The 21,943-nt window shown below is 45.4% G+C and overlaps 1 protein-coding gene across 1 annotated transcript; it reads right to left on the reverse strand.

Moving 5' to 3' along the window:
• Positions 1–1,572: 1,572 nt before the first annotated feature.
• On the reverse strand, positions 1,573–21,749 carry TMEM231 (transmembrane protein 231). The gene is made up of 7 exons (XM_052656620.1): positions 21,611–21,749; positions 21,334–21,503; positions 6,245–6,373; positions 5,515–5,658; positions 3,434–3,515; positions 2,228–2,333; positions 1,573–1,868 (listed from the first exon to the last, which is right to left on the reverse strand). Exons 1-7 carry the CDS (start codon positions 21,747–21,749, stop codon positions 1,688–1,690), a joined length of 951 nt encoding a protein of 316 aa, XP_052512580.1. The 3' UTR covers positions 1,573–1,687.
• Between the last annotated feature and the right edge of the window lie 194 nt (positions 21,750–21,943).

Below are 21,943 nucleotides of genomic sequence, written 5' to 3' on the forward strand. Positions count from 1 at the left end.
ATATGGAACCTTCCAGTTTGAACATTTTAATTATAAATTTACAAAACATCACGGTTCTTTGTATATGTTTGGCATGAAGAATAATTTAATAAAATACAAAGCCATGTTGACATACATCTTCAGCTCTCTTTCCGTATTTCATTACCTTTTGGTGACTCAAACCAGAAACTCTTTTTTATTTAAATCTCAAGGAAGAAAACAGAAAACAAAAAACTCTAGGCATATAAACAGCTCAAAATATTAAAAGAAAAGCCAGAGGGACCAGTGTTAGGATCTTTTTGTGCTTAAATACTTCAAAACAGCTTTGTTTCTAAAGTTCTTCTTTTGGGCAGCCTGGAAGAAAAGGTGCTTCGGAAATAAAAACTCAGAGGTGTGTGTGGATGCGTGTGAAACGCGGATCTCAGGGGGCGTGTGCTCCCACTGCCAGTGAAAGCACGGGATCATAAAGCGGGTCCAGCGGTCCTTAGTGTGAATGGAAAATCCCTGTTCCAAGTATGACAGAGGCCCATTCTGGGTCTCTTCAGCAGACGCTCACTTAGTCACGAGGGTGATCTGGCTGAACTGCGTGTCATTCTGCTAACGGCCAGGCCCGGAATGGGCTGCGCGGCTGGCATCCTCTCTGGGCCCTCCCTGCTCCTTGTGTGCCTCCCCAGAACGGCCCACTGTGACGGGCACCCTGTTCCTAAGCCAGAGGAAACCCGAGTCGCGGCTTCCCGCTAGCCCTCCAAGTAACCTCTTGGTTGTCAGGCGGCAGGAGCCAACAGCAACAGCAGCTCCTCTGTCGCTGCATCCCTTTCAAGCGGGGGGGGGGGGGGGGGGGGGGGGGGCGGGGGGGGGGAGGGGAGGGCTGCCGAGGAGCTGGAGTGGCAGGCGTGCAGCCTGCTGGGCGAGGCCCAGGGAGAAAGGACCTGTTGCTGCAGGGCTTACTCCCCCACAGTCGTGGAGGGCTTGTGCCCGCAGCAGCCCTGCTGACCGCGGCCTGCTATTCCAGCGCTCAGCCCGAGGCCAAGCGCCGCCCGGCGGGCGGGATCAAGGGCTGCTCGGCGGGGCTGCCACAGACCCCTGTCTGTTCGACGCAGCAGGTGGACGCCGGGCCGCATGCCCTCACGGTGCCCACTCGCGCGCACATGTGCTCCGAGCGCTCCCCTCTCCCCTTCCAGACCGCCGGTTAAAGGCCTCTCAGTTCTGGAAACCAGTGCTGAGTGGAAATTTAGACGCCCAGGAGTGGAAAGTGCTGATGATTGCGTATCTATCCCCAGAGAGCCCTGCAAAGAGGAAAACCTGGTTTACAACAGGGGGAAGAAATACACGGCATGCTTCTCAGTTCAAGAGAGGAAAAGTCTTTGCTTCACCAGAGATGGGACTCTTTCCAAGCTGTCTGAACTGACTGTAGTTTCCTCCCGAGATCCAAGTCTGAGGCGAAAAACAAAAACAAAAGCAAATTATAGCCTTCAGGAACCCTCAGAAACATTTCTACAAACTAGTCCCTGATTATCTCTGCAGATGCTTAGAAGATACAGAATTTGTGTAGAGGAAAATTAGAAAGGATTGTTCTTTGTCTCTGATGGGAAAAGCACACATGGGGGCAAGCAGCCACCGACTCTTCAGAAATTTTGCAAGACGGCAGTTCTCAGAAGACAACAGAGGGGTGGCCACGGTCTTGCTTAGAGTTTTCAGAAGGGTCTTCTTATGATAAATGCTCCTTATACAGTTCTCCCTGGGGCACAGCTGTTACAGGGATTGTGGTCACCACCTGATTTTGGAACACAAATCTTTTGATTCTTTCAAACGCCCACAGGAAGATAAGTAGGATACTGACATACTGGATCCAGGCAAACTTTATCATTTCCCAGAATCCTGGTAGATAAGTACAAACAGTTAAGGAGTCACAGATGACATTTTCTACATACATGTTACACCAAAGGGTTAGTTTATACAGAAAATCACAAAAAATGTTTCAAATACCCTTAAGATGAAAGGGACAATCAAAGATTATTAAGATATAAATATGTATGATTCTGACCTAGAAGAATTGCTCAAAAGGACAGGAAATGAATATTTTTTTCCCGTATGAACTGCAGACAGACAGAGTCGTTTGTGGGGGACTACCACTGCAGCAATTTCCAGTCTGAGGCTTCCCACATCTGTTCCCTCTTGAGACATCTGAGGAATCCCTCTTTTCTTTTTTGAAACCCAGCTACTGTTGGCCCCTTAACAGAAAGGATATGAAATGACTTCCACAGGGTATCGGATGACTGCATTAACCACAAATGGAGCTTCTGCAGCCCTTCCCACCAGCCAGATGGGGCTGGGGTCAGTCAGGATGGTGGTTACTGCAAAACAATGAGGAGTTAATCCATGAATGCTCTGTTTGGCAGTAAAATACTGAGGGCTGTAACATACTCTGACCTCTCAGGCCAACTCTGCATTTCAGAACACATGCCAAAGAAATAATTCAAAAGGAAAGAGAAATTGAATGTTCAAAGCTGCTCACATAGTATTTGTTAAAACACTTGTCAAAGGATGTTAAAAACAGTCTGTGTTCTACAACTGTCTAAGCAAATGAATGGCTAAGCAAAGGAATACTATGCTACCTCTAAAAAGAAAACCAATGAAAACTTTGTAGCGGTGTGAGGGAAATATTAAATTACAAAGTACAGAAGACAAAAACTGTTTCTAAACTGTGACAGGAGCTGTATAAAAACTCTGCATATGGACAATAACTGGAAGGAATTAAGGAAGAAAAGTTGATTTGCAGATAAATGTTTCTAAGTCGTGTTCTAAAATTCCTCTATTTTTGGAAACCAGAAAGAAATACTGGAATTGCGGTCCCCTGACTCGTTAAATGTCTGTGTTTCGTATCTATGTCTGGTTGCCAAGCAATGCTTTAGATTCCTTTAGAGAAAACCTCAGACCACTAAGCAGCCAGATATGCTGAGTCAAGCGCACACTCAGGGACGATCTGGCGGTCTTGCCTCTTGGAGGCCCTGGGCATGTCTGCCTTTCAGCCAGAATCGTGGGTGCCTTTTCCTCCTTCAGCTGCTGACACGCGGTGAGTCACTCAGGCTCCCTGTTTCCATATGAACAGTATGGAGAGCAGCCTGTCTTTGGCTTTTCTTACAGGTGTGGTGTGGGAAGCAACTCGCCTATCTCTACACATAAACCCAGCCAACCAGTGGTGGGACAAATACGGCAGTGAACTGGCACTAACCTGCTGGACCAGAGGAGCAGTGCAGGGGATAGTTAGGGGGTAGGTCTCTGGATCAGGAGGAAAAGAACAACTTCTGAGCAACCTGTTCACCTTCCACAGCTGAGCATTCACTGGTCTCAACATTTTGATATGACAAGGGCTCTAATTCTGTTTCTCTCCAATACCCTCATTAACCTGCAAAGTCCTTGAGAAGCAGATGGATTAGCTGTCCACACAACTCACCGTTCCTTTCCTGATAGGCAGCAACAATGCGGGTGAGGTCGTAGTCACTGGCAAACGGACTGGTCCCGTTGATGACAGACACCTGGGTGCGCGGGAGGGCATGGTGTGAGTACACAAGCGGCTTGAGCTCTTGGTTTTTCTACCCCCCTCCCACCCAGGCTGATCTCAGAGACCACCCTCTTGCGCTTGGGGGCCTATTCCAGCATCGATAATATTTTCTTCAAAAATGAATGAACTCTTTTGAAACAGTTTAAGTCATTTACTTTCAGTCTTTCTTTCTGGAGGGAAGAAAACAAGGGGTCAATATCCATCTTTCACAGGTTTTAAAGAGACTTATATAATTCCCCTCTCTATTCCAATGGGAGAAATGAGTCTTCTCATTTTTTCTGAGACTACATTCTCAACCCCTTTGTCTGTTTTCTTGCTTTTGTCTGGATGCTCCCTAATTGATCCCTTTGAAATGCAGAAATGGAAAGATAAAGTGCACATAGTAATAAGCACATAATCCTTTGAAGACGAGAAAGAGCTGTTCTCTAGCATCACATTCCTGACATAATCTAACATGGGCTTCCCTCGTAGCTCAATGGTAAAGAATCCGTCTGCAATGTGTGCAGTCCTGGGTTTGATCCCTGGGTCGGGAAGATCCCCTGGAGGAGGGCATGGCAACCCACTCCAGTTACTCTTGCCTGGAGATTCCCCATGGACAGAGGAGCCTGGTGGGCCACAGTCCACGGGGTCGCAAAGAGTCGGACACAGCTGAGCGACTAAGCACAGCGCAGCATGTTAAATTTATGTTTTATAGTCCCTCCCGTTAAAAAAATAGGATGCTGATAATGGTTATGGTGACCATGAATCCCAGTTTATCTGGGACAGTCCTGGTTATAATAACTGATAACATTTCCTATTAAGTTTCAAAAGTAGCCTAAATTATATGGGCCTCCTTGTGATGACATAAAGGTTTGCGATGAGGGATGGGATGCATGAGTCCTGGTCTCAGACAGACCGTTCATGGCTCTGTGGGCTTTGGGAAAATTAATCAATCCCTGTAGCCTCCAGGTTCCTCACGTGTGAAATGAGAGTTCATTCTCTCATCAATTCTGAGTGCTTACTATGGGCAGGCACTGTTTTAAGCGCTGGGGCGAGAGAACACAGAAGATAGCAGGGCTTTCACCACTGAAAGTGAAAGTTGTGTCTGACTCTTTGGACCCCGTGGACTATACAGTTCATGGAATTCTCCAGGCCAGAGTACTGGAGTGGGTAGCCGTTCCCTTCTCCGTGGGATCTTCCCAACCCAAGGATTGAACCCAGGTCTCCTGCATTGCAGGCGGATTCTTTACAGCTGAGCCACAAGGGAAGCCCCTTTACTGCTGAGGGAGATGGCAAATGAACAAACTGGAAACCTCCCTTTCATATTTCAGGTGAAGATAAGAAGAGTAAACCTGGGTGAGCGATGATGGAAGGACAGGCGGATGGTCTTTAGAAGGCGTGTCAAGCAAGGACTGTGCTCATGAGCTTTGACCAGGGACCAGATGGAGCAGTAGGGTGAGCGATGTGGATACTTGGTAGAGGAAAAGGTAAGCGCAAAAGCCCTGAGGCAGGAGCTGCTTCGTAGGTTTGAGGAACAGCAAAATGGACCCCAGGGCTGGAAAGGAGCAGGGGGGACAGTGACAGGACAAGCCGCTGAAGAGCGGGGAATGGCAACAGAAGGCGTCTCATGAGGCTGCTGTGATGACTGGATGAGACGATGTAGTTAAACCTCTTAACTTGGGGCTGGCCTGTTATAAGCTTAGCAAAGAAAGATCATGTGAAATACACTGTGTGTGTGCATGCAAACCCCAAAACTATAAATAATTCAGTTCTTAGATAAAGACAAAGATTCTTCTCCCTCTTTTTTGAAGATGTAAACAGAGATATCTGTCACCGTATTTCGAAAGGATTCACGGGAAGAATTCCTCAGAGATCCTTTTCTGTGCCACTCACAGAGAAGTGCTATTTCCAATGTTACTTGCTCCCTCTTCAAAGCACTTGATAAACAATACAATACAGTAGCAAAAGAGATCGGCAGTGTGAAGCGTCCCTACGTTGTACCGGACGTCCAGGCCTCTGTAGCCGAGGGGCTGCTTCTGCTGCAGCCTCAGGTCTCCATTCACATGTAACTGGGACCCCGGAACAGCGAAGGAAAATTGGAGAAACGCCATGCTCTGCATCACGAATGTAGACATCCTCTGAAATCATTAGAAAGAGAGACCATATCAATTTCAGTCAGAGCCGAATGGTTGTGGGTTTTGAGCATCACCCATCTGTGGTTGAAGCCTAAGCCGTCCCCCTAGTGCCGAGCTTAGCCATGCAGGAAGCGCTCTGCCCAGAACCCCTGGAGCTATTAATAGCTCATGGAAATTAATGTGGCCTCCACGAAAAACATTCAAATTTAACTTCGGCAGCTAAATCCTAAATGACACTTCTGCAGAGTCTTCTGCAGTGTGAGTTTTCCCAGAAATCAGAAAGGGGGGCTCTGTTCTATTGAAAGACAAAAGGGAGGACTTCCTTGGTGGTGCAGTAGATAACACTCTGCCTGCCAATACAAGGGGCACGGGTTCGATCCCTGGGCCGGAAGATTCCACGTGCTGCAGAGCAACTAAAGCCAGAGCCGCGCTCCACATCAAGGAAGCCCTCGCACTGCAAGGGAGAGTGGCCCCCAGTCACCACAACTAGAGAAACCCCACATGCAGCAATGAGGACGCAGCGCAGCCAAAAAATAAATAGTTAAAAAAAAACTACGAAAAAAGTAAGGACAAAAGGGAGGTAACTCACATGCAGTTGGTAGGAGAAAGTCAGAACGAGCTGCACACCTAGAACCTGCTCTGTGGACTGCAGGGGAAGCTCCAGTTTAAAGTGCAACATGTCCATTTTCCCATCCTGGTTCCTGTCTTCTTCTCTAGCCTAGGAAACCCAAAAAAGGCTGATGACCCTGGTCCTTAATAAGTCCAGGAGGACTCCACAGCGTGGAGTATGTTGGACATACACAGTGACTCTGCCACACACAGGCATTACATCTCTCACCGAAAGAAGAAAGAGAACATTCAATAGTTATAGGTGGATCAATACTGGGGAAAGAGACATGGCCCCTGAACTGCACACTCGCACTTCTAAATATTCTAGGGCCAAACTGGTTGGGACCTGGAAGCGGCAATGAAAGCAATGCAACATCTGGAAGCGTTATTCTTTTTCAGTTGTCTCATTTGACCTTTTTTGGTTTGTTGCTGGTGTTTTCTTTCCTTTTAAGAAATATGCCTGAGTTTATAGGGAAGGTTTAAATAGCACCTAAGAGCAGACTTCGAAAAAACCCCAATCATTCTGCATTTCCCAAACAGACTCAGCAGAAAAACACCAGGCTCTGTTTATATGTTCTTTAACCACAATGTCTTTGCTTCAGATTCTCAACGGTGGGTTGATGTCAGGGCTTTAAAATGTAGTGTATCTTGTAGTACCAATCAGTACAATGAAAAAGAAAGCTAAAGTAAAATCAGTAAGGCAGTAAGACTCCATAGGTACTTTATAAATTAGTGACATGAAGGCAGTGAGAACAGAGATCCAAGGAGGGAGAAAGACAGATCATAGCTCACAAAAAACCGCCAGAATCCAGTCTCACCTCACAGTGACCCTAAGAGGACGAGCAGGAGAGACGGTCACTGAGATGTGATCACTGGGGACATGACTCTGTGGTGCAACTCTGGACCTCGCTGTTACAACTCATCCTTTCCGAAGGCTCCCAGAAGGACTCTGCGATGGTGTATCAGCATATTCCCCCCCGATTTCCCATCTACTGAGTCATGTGGTTCTCCTCCATACCTTTATGTGGGGGAAGAGATTCTTTGTTCTTTTTCAGGCTAATAAGGTCGCTTGAGATGGCGTTATCTCAGTTTTCAGAACCTTTCAATCATTTCTTTCCTTCTAGACAATAATGTCCTTATCCTGGGCCTTGTTATGGAGAAGTCTACCCTCTCTCTTCTGTTGGATACCATTTTCTCTCTCTCGTTCTGTCGGCTTTGCAGGTGCAGCACAGGGATATCTGTTACCAGGGCTGACGATCAGGTTACCGAGGCAATTATGTATCAGCAATTATGAGCAGGATGGAAAAGAGGCTGCCTTGTCTTCCTGAGCATTTTTTCTTTCAGTTGATATCTGGGAAGACTTGGAAGACAAAGTCAGGTTACCTCTCTGTGGTAGATCCATAGCTTTTCTGGATCTTGAGGGTTATACAGGAAGACAAAGATCAACAACTTTTGAGAGAGGAAGGATAGTGGTCAGGAGGGAAATGCCAGAAGAATCTGGACTCTCAGACAGTCTCAGAGGGAGAGACACATTTCATTTGACCTTTACAATCAGTCAAAGGTAAGCAGAACAACTACTATTCCCATTGCATATGTGAGAAAATCAAGTCTCAGGGAGATTAAAGGATTTATGGAGTACAGCTAGTATTGGTAAAGACAGGATATGAAGCCACATATCTGACTTCAAATCTGGTCCTGTTTCCAGGACTAAAATGTCCAGACTTAAACTCAAGGAGCAGATGTTGGTTATGAAAGATCTTTTTGCAAAAAAACCAGGATGCTTTTACTCCAGGTTCACAGAGGGCAGAGATCTGGTACAGCACCATAACTGGTGTCTGCTTGTTAAATCCGGTCATTAACCTGGCAAATATTTTCTGAGGGCCTACTATGTGCCAGAGGTGCCAGGCATTGCTTCAGGTTCTGGGAATAGAGTGGCAAACAAAATGGACAAAGTCCCCACCACAGCGGAGCTTCCATTCCCAGCCAGGGAGGCAGAGAGTAAGTCAGTAAACCATGTGCTGACATCAGGCAGTGCTGGTGCCACAAAGAAGTGAAGCAAGCTAAAATCAGAGAATGGTCAGGGCAGAATTTAACAGAAATTTATACAGATGGTATGCAGGAATACCTGACTGTCCGAGAAGTCAGAGAAGTGAGGTGATGAGGTACAGAAACATCTTGAGGAAGACTAACCCAGGCTAACCAAACGCACGTGCTCTGGGTGAAAGTGGGTCAGCGTTTACGAGGCTGAGATGAGGCCAGTGGAGCTGAGCAGAGTTCATGAGCTGGAGACAGTGAAAGACGAGGCTGATACAGGGCCATGGCGATGAGTGAGCATGCAAATGATGCCTCTCCCACAGAGCTGCATGCGTGCCAAGGTGCTTCAGTCATGTCCAACTCTGCAACCCCATGGACTGTAGTCTGCCAGGCTCCTTTGTCCATGGGATTCTCTAGCCAAGAATACTGGAGTGGATTGCCATGCCCTCCTCACAGAGGACCTGTCACCAAGTAAGACTCTCGCTCCCCTGAGGCTAGTGTGTTACATTGCTGTGCTATCACCTGGACCATGGATGGGATCAGTCATTTAATTCCACCTACTTTTTAAAAAAAATTGTGTTTATTTATTTAGCTGTGCTGGGCCTTCATTGCTTTGCGAGCTTTTCTCTAGCTTCAGAGTGGGGCTACTCTCTAGCTGCAGAGCGTGGGCTTCTCATTGCGGTGGCTTCTCTTGTTGCCCAGCACAGGCTCTAGAGCATTCGGGCTTCGGCGTTGTGGTTCCCAGGCTCTAGAGCACAGGCTGATATTTGTGGAGCCTGGGCTTAGCTGCCCTGCAGCATGTGGGATCTTCCCAGACCAGGGATTGAACCTGTGTCTCCTGCGTCGGCAGGTGAACTCTTTACTACTGAGCCATGAGGGAAATCCTAATTCTATTTACTTTAAATGAAGCTTAATACAAAATCCAACGGCTACAAAGGTAGGTATTCAAACAGCTAATACTTCTTTAACACAGGTTCAAGATTAGTAACTAAAATCCAATGGATGTGTCTGGCTAAGAGAATTCATAAATCATACCATCCCCCTATTTCTATAAGGTATATGTAAACTTGGGGCAATCTTTATATCCACAGATTGTCCTGTCTCATTCCTCTGCATATCCAAGAAGTTTTATTACTAATAATAATTAGCAATAGAGAGGTGGGTATTATCATACTCTTTCTATAACTACACTAAAGTCAAAACAGGGTATGCAACCCAATGGCAGACCTGGGGTCGAGACTTAAGTTTGTCGACTCCTGATTCTATAACAGCCAATAAGAATGCTAATTTCAAAGATTTCTGGGGTTAAAACAGGTTAATCCTCTACAGCTATCTGTGAAACCAATACTAACATACTAGATGGGATAAATACAGGCAGGCACTGCTGGATCTAGTCAATACCCATCAGTCCAACTATATCGATCAGGGGCCAATCAGAAAGAAAACAAACAAAATCAAGCTATTTAACGGGAATTTAGTATAGCGGATAATTGATAACGCGGGCATTAGTGGGAGAAAAAAGGCCAAAAAGGGGACACTTTTTGCAGGATGACTACCTAATGCTGGAGAAGAAAAGGAAGAGGCTGGGACGCCTCAAGGAGCTGGGACTCAGACCTCAAAAAGGGAGGGCTGATCCCTTTGGACCTTGGAGGGAGAACCCTTGGAGCCAGTCACTAAGGCTGGAGGAAGGATGTACGCCTGCTGTTTGCTTCAAGCCTGTGACTGTTCTTCACTCTGGTTGCAATTTCCGGTTTTCTGCCACTCCCAGAACAAGGCTTACCATGCCTCCTACTGGCAGAACCTAACAGGCAGCCATTTGTCAGATGAGAATGTGGGTTTCAGTATCTCAACATGAGCGCCACAAAGGAGAGGGGTGGGTTTGGAGCTGAGTCAAGACCTCATAGCCAGCAAAGCATCTGACTGTAAGCGTAGCTGTAAATTTAACAAGTGCCGTTGTTTTCAGAGTGCCCTGACTTGGAACATTTTTTCCTCATCAGGAATTCTACACTACTTGATAGTCTGTTGGAATTTTATTTGGCTCCTGCTTGTTTTCATACCTTTTGTTCTTTTTTTAAAAAAAATTATTTACTTACTTTTAGGTTGCTCTGGGTTTTGCTAGGCACAAGCTTTCTCTGGTTGCAGCGAGCAGGGGCTGCTCTCTAGCTGCAGTGCACGAGCTTCTCACTGCAGCGGTTTCTCTTGTTGCAGAGCAAGGGCTCCAGGTGCAAGGGCTTCAGTCGTCGCAGTGCAAGGGCTTAGCTGCCCCGCAGCACATGGGACCCTCCCAGACCAGGGATCCAACCCATGTCTCCTGCGTTGGCAGGCGGACTCTCAAGCACTAGACCACCAGGGAAGCCCCACACCTTTTATTCTTTGGAGTCATATGCTTTTATTTAAATTAACTTCCTAGTTTATACCCGTGCCCACTTTACCATATACTTGTCATCATTTTCCCCACTTTTTCTTTTTATACTGAAAATGCTCTTTGACACCAGTCTTTGGCTCTCCAGCAAAGTAGGAACCGCTACTCCATGTCTCCTAGACTTATAAAATCCCTGCTACCTATACTTCAATGAATCTAAGGGCATGGAGAAGGGCATGCCAACCCAGTCCAGTATTCTTGCCTGGAGAATCAATCCCAGGGACAGAGGCGCCTGGGAGGCTTCGCTCCACAGTGTCGCAAAGAGTCAAGACACGATTGGAGCAACTTCGCTCAAGAAAGCAAAAATACTTCTGGTTAAACTGCTGTGTGACACAGTGCTTTCTAATCACTCAGGGAATTTATTTTAACTCATTGGAAGAGCTTTTAGATATAGGCATATTAATATATCATATTTATGTATGTAGAAAAGTATATGTAAAATAAATTGATCCAGGGATTCTTAAAACTTCTCTACATTTTGATTCTTTTGAATCATTTTTTGACTCAGTATTATCCGTATTTCTCTATGCAGTTTTGTCCTTTGTACCACGCAGCACACTGGTGTTAGAGCATCTAAAAAGACATTCACAAAGGGAAATAAAATCCACTGGTCTGAGTTCTAAAGCAGGCTTTCCAATTATGTGGAACTGTCCTACTTTGAAGGGCCTCTTGAACTTTCCCTTACTTGCCTCTCACTTGGTTCTTAGGGTTAAATGTTTTATTATTGTTTCTTCTGTAGAACACTTCTGTTATTTATTTTCCGCTGCACCATGTCTTAGTCGTGGCATGCGGGGTCTTCCGTTGTGGCGGGAGCGCTCAGTACACGTGGCTCGGGGGCTCAGTTGCTGTCCCCTGCGTACAGGATCTTCGTTCCCTGACCAGAGATCCAACTCTCATCCTTGCATCGAGAGGGGGATTCTTAACTGCTGGACCACCAGGGAAGTCCCTCCAGGGTTTTCTTTCAAGTTGCTCATGTCCCTTCCACCAGTTTTGGTGTCGGCACATTGATGTTTGCGCAAGCGTAGGCAAAGAGGCCCGGACAAGCCTGTCTTCCGGTCAACAGCTACTGTACAATGCCACTGTCAGGCAGACACACTGCGATTTCAGAGACGTGCAAAAACACGTCTGACACCCAGTCCTCTCCGCTCATCTCCCTGCACCCTCCTCCAGCCTCCAGCCCCACATTCTCCGGGTCACAGATGCTTAAAGAACCAAGTCAGGCTCGTTGAGGGAAACAGGTCATTCTGTGCTTTTTTTCTTCTCTCAAGCGTGCAAAGCATAGAGACGCTGTCCAAGGTGACCTGACCAAAGCAGAAGCAAAGCAAGGTGAACTGACCATTTGTGACTTCCAAGGCATTTCCCCAAGTTATCAACTGCAAAGCCACCTCCAAGCATTGGGTCAAAACATTGATCTAAACCCACTGCTTCTTACACTTTTTGGCACTTTCTTGGACAGGCTGTAGTCAGTCTACCCTTATCTTCAGAGTCAGAAAAGCATTTTGTTGCACTAAGGGTGAAGAGTCCAAGATAGGGAACAGGAGTCCAAGACAGAGAACAAGATGTGGAATATGAGCTATAGTCCTGACTGCTCACTTGAGAGCCAGAAATCATGTCAATTCTCTGAGTCTCGTTCTTTTCATCTGTAAAACAGGGGTATAGCCTCTACCTCAAAAGGTTACTGTGAGCCTTAGAGATAATGCAATATGTAAAAAAAAATTAATGGCTAACACTTTACTAAGTACTTGTTAAAGGCCAAGTACTACATAGACAAATTTAAACGTGTTATCTAATGATAAAGTTCTTAGCTTATGTCAGAGGCACAGTAAATGTATATCAATTTTTATTACTATGGTTTGTAAGCACATTACCAGGGTTTTGCCTACCCACTTATAAAAAAACTGAGACATAATTCACATATCATAAAATTCACCCTTTTCCTATCAATACAATTCAGTAGATTTTAGTATATTCACAAAGTTGGGTGACTTATCACCACTGACTTCAATTTCAAAACATTCTATCAGCCCCCAAAGTAGTCACATACTCAGTAGCACTCACTTTCTCTGTCTCTCCTCTGTGCCAATTAATTCGCCATGTTTCCGGAATCCTTAAGCTACCTCTGTCTCTAGAGATTTGTCTATTCTGGACATTTCATCTAAATGGAATCCTACAATACGTACTGTCTTGCAGCTGGATTCTTTCACTGAGCAAAAAAAGTTCACCCATGTTGTAGCCTGTATCATGACTCCTTTCCGTTTTGTGGTTGAGTGATCTTCTATTCTATGGCTATAACACATTTTGTTGTCCATTCACTCACTGATGGACATGTGAGTTGTTTCCACCTTTAAAAAAATTGTTATTGCTATTATCAACGAGGCTACTATGAATATTTGTGCACAAGTTTCTGTGTAGACTGCCCTCAGTTCTGAGGTACACAACTTCCTAGGGGTCGGGATGCTGGGGCACATGGTAACTATGTTTAACTTTTTGAGGAACTGCAAACTATTTTCCTAAGTAACTGCCACTTTATATACTCATCTGCTTTTAAATGCTTTTTTACTACTTTTTGGTTTGCTTTTGTTTAACAAGGCACTTTCTAAATTTTTCCTTTAAAAATTGTCACTTTATCAGTAATTTTAAAATCTTCAATATGTATTACATTTCCATGGTACAAAAGGCTATTTAGTGAAAAAATTTCTCTCCCACTGAATCTAAGTTCCGCCCCCAGAGCAATCAATGTTGTCAGTTTCTTTTGAATTCTTCCAGAGACAGCAGAAGCAGGCATGTATGAATATGTAAACATACACATTCATATATATATATTTCTATTTTTATACAAATGGAAGCATATTATATACAATTTTTGTTTTTGATACTAGCAAATTTCTCTTGGAGTAATTCCGTATCAGTATATATAAATCCAGGCTTCCCTGGTGGCTCAGCTGGTAAGAATCTGCCTGCACAGCACCAGGTTTGATTCCTGGGTCAGGAAGTTCCCCTGGAGAAGGGATAGGCTACCCACTGCAGCATTCTTGGGCTTCCCTGGTGGCTCAGATGGTATAGAATCTGCCTGCAATTTGGGAGACCTGGGTTCAGTCCCTGGGTTGGGAAGATCCCTTGGAGTTGGGCACGGCAACCCACTCTAGCACTCTTGCCTGGAGAATCTCCATGGACAGAGGAGCTTGGCGGGCTACAGTCCATGCGGCAGCAAAGGGTCAGACATGACTGAGCAACTAAGCACCGCGTACATATAAATCTAACTTCATTCAAAAAGAAAGCTATCTGTTCCACTAGGTAGATGTAACACAATTTTTAAAATGAGCCTTCTATTACTGTGTAAGTTGCCTGCCATCTTTTGATATGACAGACAATGCTGCAATGAGCACATTTTTTCAAATGTCATTTCACATGTGTGCACAACCCTTAAGATACCTCACTAGAAGTAAAAACGGGCACATGAATCAGTAATTTTGACAAACATGGACAACCAGTTTCTCAAAAATGCTCTACAATCTACACTCCCACTAGCGATATACAGGAGTGCATACATCTTGCCCATAGTGCTAGGAAATCTTAATTTTTGCCTATTTGATAGATTAAAAAAAGATATCTCAATTATCCTTAATTTGCATCTCCCTAATTATGAGTGTGATTTCATATGTCTAAGAGTTATGTGCGGAGAAACAAAATATTGCTTGCTATATCAGTAAACACAGGATATCACAGTCCTCAGCTATTACAGCCACCATGGAAGGTGAGCCCTGAGGAAACTCAGGATGTGAAAAGACAGAATACTGGCCCCAGAGAAGTGAGGTACATATCAAAGGACTGATTTCACTGAGCCCGAATTCTTGCATTTTCCCATACAGAGCAAGGCCTTAAATTCTTAACTTAAGATATAGTTCTCCTTTATTCAAGATCTTCCCTGGTGGCTGAGAAGGTAAAGCCTCTGCCTGCAATGCAGGTTCAATCCCTGAGTTGGGAAGATCCCCTGGAGAAGGCAATGGCAACCCACTCTAGTACTCTTGCCTGGAATATTCCATGGACTGATGAGTCAGTCCATGCGGTCGAAAAAGAGTCAGACAAGACTGAGCAACTTCACTTTCTTTCTCTTTGTTCCTACTACTTGCCCTTTGTTGCAAATTAACAGACTGGTTCCAAATAGAAAACGGAGTACATCAAGGCTGTATATTGTCACCCTGCTTATTTAACTTCTATGCAGAGTACATCATGAGAAACGCTGGACTGGAAGAAACACAAGCTGGAATCAAGATTGCTGGCAGAAATCTCAATAACCTCAGATATGCAGATGACACCACCCTTATGGCAGAAAGTGAAGGAGCTAAAAAGCCTCTTGATGAAAGTGAAAGAGGACAGCGAAAAAGTTGGCTTAAAGCTCAACATTCAGAAAACGAAGATCATGGCATCTGGTCCCATCACTTCATGGGAAATAGATGGGGAAACAGTAGAAACAGTGTCAGACTTTATTTTGGGGGGGCTTCAAAATCACTGCAGATGGTGACTCCAGCCATCAAATTAAAAGATGCTTACTCCTTGGAAGAAAAGTTATGACCAACCTAGACAGTATATTCAAAAGCAGAGACATTACTTTGCCGACTAAGGTCCGTCTAGTCAAGGCTATGGTTTTTCCTGTGCTCATGTATGGATGTGAGAGTTGGACTGTGAAGAACGCTGAGCGCCGAATAATTGATGTGTTTGAACTGTGGTGTTGGAGAAGACTCTTGAGAGTCCCTTGGACTGCAAGGAGATCCAACCAGTCCATTCTGAAGGAGATCAACCCTGGGATTTCTTTGGAAGGAATGATGCTGAAGCTGAAGCTCCCGTACTTTGGCCACCTCATGAGAAGAGTTGACTCATTGGAAAAGACTCTGATGCTGGGAGGGATTGGGGGCAGGAGGAAAAGGGGACGACTGACGATGAGATGGCTGGATGGCATCACAGACGCGATGGACATGAGTCTGAGTTAACTCCGTGAGATGGTGATGGACAGGGAGGCCTGGCGTGCTGTGATTCATGGGGTAGCAAAGAGTCGGACACGACTGAGCGACTGAACTGAACTGAGCTGATCCTAAATAGCCTAGCTCCTCCCTCACCTCCTCTGAGTAGTTTCCTCAGGGTTACTTGAGATGCAGCCTCCTGGGCTTGAAGTCCTCAGTATATCCACTGTAAATTATAACTCTCAACTTTTAGGTCGTGTATAAGACTTTTTTTATCCAGTGGCATGTTTCATCTTCTATGAACTGTCCATATTCTTTACCCATTTTTAAAACTAGGTAGTTGGTCAGAGTTAAAAAGCTGGCTTAAAACACAACATTCAAAAAACAAAGGACATGGCACCTGGTCCCATCACTTCATGGCAAATAGATGGGGAAACAATGGCAACAGTGGCAGACTTTATTTTCTTGGGCTCCAAAATCATCTCAGATGGAGACTGCAGCCATGAAATTAAAAGATGCTTGCCCCTTGGAAGAAAAGCTATGACCAACCTAAACAGCATATTAAAAAGCAGAGACATTACTTTGCCAACAAGGTCCATCTAGTCAGGGCTATGGTTTTTCCAGTAGTCATGTATGGATGTGAGAGTTGGACTATAAAGAAAGCTGAGCACCGAAGAATTGATGCTTTTGAACTGTGGTGTTGGAGAAGACTCTTGAGAATCCCCTGAACTGCAAGGAGATCCAACCAGTCCATCCTAAAGTAGATCAGTCCTGGGTGTTTATTGGAAGGACTAATGTTAAAGCTGAACCTCCAATACTTTGACCACCTGATGCGAAGAACTGACTCATTGGAAAAGACCCCGATGCTGGGAAAGATTGAGGGCAGGCGAGAAGGGGATGACAGAGGATGAGATAGCATCCTCCGGACAGAGGTTGGATGGCATCACTGACTTTATGGACATGAGTCTGAGCAAGCTCTGGGAGCTGGTGATGGACAGGGACGCCTGGCAGGCTGCAGTCCATAGGGTTGAAAAGGGTCAGATACGACTGAGTGACTGAACTGAACTGAGGCACTTTATGTTAGGAAAATTAGCCCTTTACAAGTCAAACAAATAGTAAAACTTTTTTCCCTAGTTGTCATTTGTGTTTTGACTTTGCTTTTGGTTTTCACCAGGCCAACAGCTTTTAAAATTATTTTTATATACTTGCATTTATCAAAAAAGTTTCTTTTATGCCTTCTAGATTTTATGTCATGCTCAGAAATCTAAAGGTTTTCACTCATTTGTTTCAGTAGTTTTGCGATTTCATATTTTAAATTTAATTTTGGTCTGGACTTTAATTCTGCTATACAGTCTCTGAGGACTAGTTTCATCTTTACTCACTGATTTAAAAGTGCTACCTTAGGGGACCTCCCTGGTGGTCCAGTGGCTAAGACTCTAGGCTTCCAATGCAGAGGCGCCTGGGTTCAATCCCTGGTCATGGAAATAGATCCCACATGCTACAACTAAGGCCTGGCACTGCCAAATAAATAAATAAATAAATATATATATATTTTTAAATGCCACCTTAGGCATATTTGGGTTCATTTCCATATTTTATACAAGTCTACAAACCACACTACTTTATTTATTAGACCTTTAATGTGTAGTTTAATATCTGGTAGACTTGTGTTATTCTTCTTTTTCTCCCAGAATTTTTACTTACTTTTTTTCCCTGTACTTCCTTTACATTGTCTAACTCATTTATTTGTATCTCATGATTTCAAACTATTTTCAAACCAAGAGGTCAATCATGAAGGAAGCAAATAATTTACTGTGAAAGATCACAAATTACAAGGTCTTAATTTAGTTACAGACACGGGCTTGGAATGGACAGGGGAAAAGACAAAGAAAAAGGAACTTTGGCTTTATGTTTTACAGTGCAAAATTACCCAGTATTAAAGAGTACTGATAGCTCTGGGTACCATAAAAATAAGAAGTAGTCTTAGCTTCATAAAATCGCAACACACACACCAGAAGTAGGGGCCTGGTGGGCAGTGCTCTCAAGGGAGTGGCTTCTGGTCACAGAGATAAGAGCTAACTAGTAATCCAACTGGGGAGCCAAGCCAGTTTATGGTGGATGAACAAGTGAAAAGAACACATGCATGAAACCTAATGCTGTATCCTTGTTTTCATGACTATTTTAAGTTTTCATGATTATTTCTTAAAGACTCAAGTACCCAGAAGAATATGATAGATAGGAATATACAAATGCAAGGAAAAAAAATTTCTACCCAAAGTTTAAAAGACAGGGAAAGCTAACCTAGAGTAAAACTAACAAGTTAGTTTTTCCTGTGTTTGCGATGCAAACAAAAGCCACCTTTGCATCTACTGCTGGAAAGGAAACCTTGGGTTTGCAGGGAAAAGGACGCACACCTTGATGCTGGTCTCACATCAACAGTCACCTTCCCCAGAGCATTAAAGCTCAAATAAGACTAAAAATGCGCAATGTGTGAAGATTAGCCAGGAGCTGCTCAAAGAAATTTGTCTGTATTCCAGTTCTGTTTTTTAAATAAATTTAAAGGACCTGCTCATTTAAAGGATCAAAATGTTCAACAATGTTTGTTAAAAAACCCAGGAGACTTCCACCCACACAGCAAATAAATTCACCTCATTTATCTTATTATTTAGAAATGTACCTTCATGTCTTTAAATAACATTTGTATTGGCACTTCTCAATTTATGTTTCAGGCATCCTCTATTGTCTTCCCACAGAGAGGGATGATTTAATCTTATTTGCCTCTTCCTAGCACCCACCCCCAGAAGAGTTAAACTCTTTTTTTGGATAGTCAACATTTAGTGTTCACCTAATTATGATTATGTAAATCCTATGTATACTAAAAACCAGAGACATTACTTTGCCAACAAAGGTCCATTTGGTCAAGGCTATGGTTTTTCCAGTAGTCATGTCTGGATGTGAGAGTTGGACCATAAAGAAAGTTGAGCACCGAAGAATTGATGCTTTTGAACTGTGGTGCTGGAGAAGACTCTTGAGGATCCCCTGGACTGCAAGGAGATCCAACCAGTCCATCCTAAAGCAGATCAGTCCTGGGTGTTCCTTGGAAGGACTGATGTTAAAGCTGAACCTCCAATACTTTGACCACCTGATGTGAAGAACTGACTCATTGGAAAAGACCCTGATGCTGGGAAAGATTGAGGGCAGGCAAGAAGGGGATGATAGAGGATAACATGGCTGGATGGCATCACCGACTCAATGGACATGAGTTTGGGTGGACTCCGGGAGTTGGTGATGGACAGGCAGGCCTGGCGTGCTGCGGTTCATGGGGTCGCAAAGAGTCAGACATGACTGAGCGACTGGACTGAACTGAAATCCTATTCATAACTCTGATTATTTTTCCTTTCTATTTTTCTAGAGTTGACAATTATTTTATTTGCTTGCTTAGTTTTCTATGTATTTTTGCAATGTCAACAAACAGCTTCTATTCCAGTTCCTCACAATTTGATGTTTAAAGGTGTATGATTTAGTAAAAATCTTGTTCACTGCAATATTCTAATAGTGAACAAGTAAAAACAAAAAATCCACCAACAGGAAACTGGTAAATCAATTACAGCTTTCCATATCATGAAATATTTGGCTGTTTAGTCACGAAGTTGTGTCTGGTTCTTCTGTAACCGCATGTACTATATAGCCCACGAGGCTTCTCTGTCCATGGGATTTCCCAGGAAAGAACACTGGAGTGGGTTGCTATTTCCTTCTCCAGGGGATCTTCTTGACCCCCAGAGATCAAACCCATGTCTCCTGCATTGGCAGGCGGACTCTTTACCACTGATCCATCAGGGAAGTCCCTAGCAGATCTTAAAATGAAGGTTAATTATAACAAGTCTAGATACATGTACCAAACTGAGCCTTTAATTTCATATGGTTTTTCCAGTAGTCATGTATGGATGTGAGAGTTGGACTGTGAAGAAGGCTGAGTGCCGAAGAATTGATGCTTTTGAACTGTAGTTTTGGAGAAGACTCTTGAGGGTCCCTTGGACTGCAAGGAGATCCAACCAGCCCATCCTGAGGGAGATCAGCCCTGGGATTTCTTTGGAGGGAATGATGCTGAAGCTGAAACTCCAGTACTTTGGCCACCTCATGTGAAGAGTTGACTCACTGGAAAAGACTCTGATGCTAGGAGGGATTGGGGGCAGGAGAAGAAGGGGACGACCGAGGATGAGGTGGCTGGATGGCATCACAGACTCAATGGACGTGAGTCTGAGTGAACTCTGGGAGTTGGTGATGGACAGGGAGGCCTGGCGTGCTGTGATTCATGGGGTCGCAAAGAGTTGGACACGACTGAGTGACTGAACTGAACTGAACTGAACTGATATGTACCTGTAACTCTATTTTCAATGAGCAGGCATTTTTATAATTATAAACAAATTAAAGTAATCATAAAAAGTAATCATAACCATATTTTGTTGGTGGTTATTCATTTATGGCCAATTACATTAAAATTTTTTTTCCATTTTATTCAGTTACTGGGATAAAAGTCTGAAATTATTCTTTTTCAGCCACACAAATTGGAATGTAGGCCAATCATCTCAGATATCTAAAGAGATTCAACTTTGGAAGAAGGAAATCCAGAGTTTTCCTACTTCCAAAGGAAAATGCTTTCAGAAAGTGAGTTTAAAGGGGTGACTGTAAAGGAAGCACTCACTTAACTTGAACCAGATACTACAGGACAGGCAGTAAAATGCTTCATTTTAGTCCCAGGAAGCAGCAGCAGGACTGAGCAGCACCTGAGGAGGTGAGCCCAGGGAGGCGGGCCTGGCCAGCAGGACATTCTGGAGGTCGGCTAACCAATCAACCCGTCGGCTTCCGCGTGACAGTCCGCCTAAAACTGCCTGCCCTTTCTTTGCGGGCAGTGGGCGCACGGACAAGTGAGCGGCACAACGGGGTGATTAACCGGCACAGAGCATGAGATGGTTGGATGGCGTCACTGACTCAATGCACAGGAGTTTGAGCAAACTCGAGGAGATGGTGAAGGACAGGGAAGCCTTGCGTGCTGCAGTTTACGGGCTCGCAGAGTGGGGCTTCCCTCAGAGCTCAGTTGGTAAAGAATCCGCCTGCAATGCCAGAGACCTGGGTTTGATTCCTGGGTCGGGAAGATCCCTTGAAGGAGGGCATGACAACCGCCTCCAGTATTCTTGCTGGGAGAATCTCACGGACAGAGAAGCCTGGTTGGCCACAGTCCATGGGGTCGCAAGGGTCAGACACGACTTAGCGACTAAACCACCACCACCACCACAGAGTCGGACACGACTTAGGGAATGAACAACAACGCAACTCACACAGCAAACTCTGCGACCACCATTCTCTCAGGAAGGGCCAGGCCCACGGAAATGTCAGGGGCTGGAGACTCTGCAGAGAACAGAGACGCTGACAGCAGCAGCCAGCTTACCCGGGGTGGGGGACGGCTTGGAGAAGCCGAATGTACCAACAAACAGGCCCCCAGGAAAGGAAACAAGCTCGGGTCTGGGGTTCGTGACTCCTTCAGCCGCACACCGAGTCCCCCGGGACAGGGGCCGGAGCCTCCCGCCCGGCCGCGCCCTCCGCCCATCCCCTCCGCAGCCCAGTCTGCGCGGCCCGGCCCAGGCGGGAAGCACTCACCGAGACAAGCGGGACGCGCAGATGACCCTCCTGCAGCCGGTTGAAGGCGGGGAACGTGCTCCAGGCGAGAAACCCGCCCGGCTCGGATCCTAGCAAGGCCACGAGCAGCACCTGGTGCTGGAAGCGCACGGTTGGCTGCTCCTCGTAACTGCTCCGTTTTAGCCAAAACCCTGAGGTAACGAGAGTGCGGGTTGCAGAGACCGGGGTCAGGGAGGCGGCGCGGGAGCCACGTAGCGCTGCGGGGCGCGCACCGGCCGGGGCGAGGGGGCAGACTCACCGTGGCTCCGGAAGGCCACCAGCAGCGGCGGGATGTACGTGAGCGCGGCGGCCAACATCAGGAAGAGCGCCGCCTTGGAGCAGAGCCCGGCACGGTAGCCCCGCTCCACTGGATGCGCGTAGAGCTCATAGAGCGCCATGAGGAGCACACGGGGTCTTGGCCCCTCGGCAGTTCCGGAGCCTCGACCTAGTATGGCTTCTCCTGGTTGCCATAGCCGTGGTCTCCACGGCAACCGACGGCCCAGGGAGAGCGACCAATAGCGAGCAGGCGGGCTTCCGTGGGGGCGTGGCCAACGGGGCGGGGCCCGCAAGTACACTGTGGTCGCGCTTTGCT

This window comes from Budorcas taxicolor, chromosome 18, assembly GCF_023091745.1.
Source record: "Budorcas taxicolor isolate Tak-1 chromosome 18, Takin1.1, whole genome shotgun sequence".
In the NCBI taxonomy this organism is placed as follows: Eukaryota; Metazoa; Chordata; class Mammalia; order Artiodactyla; family Bovidae; genus Budorcas; species Budorcas taxicolor.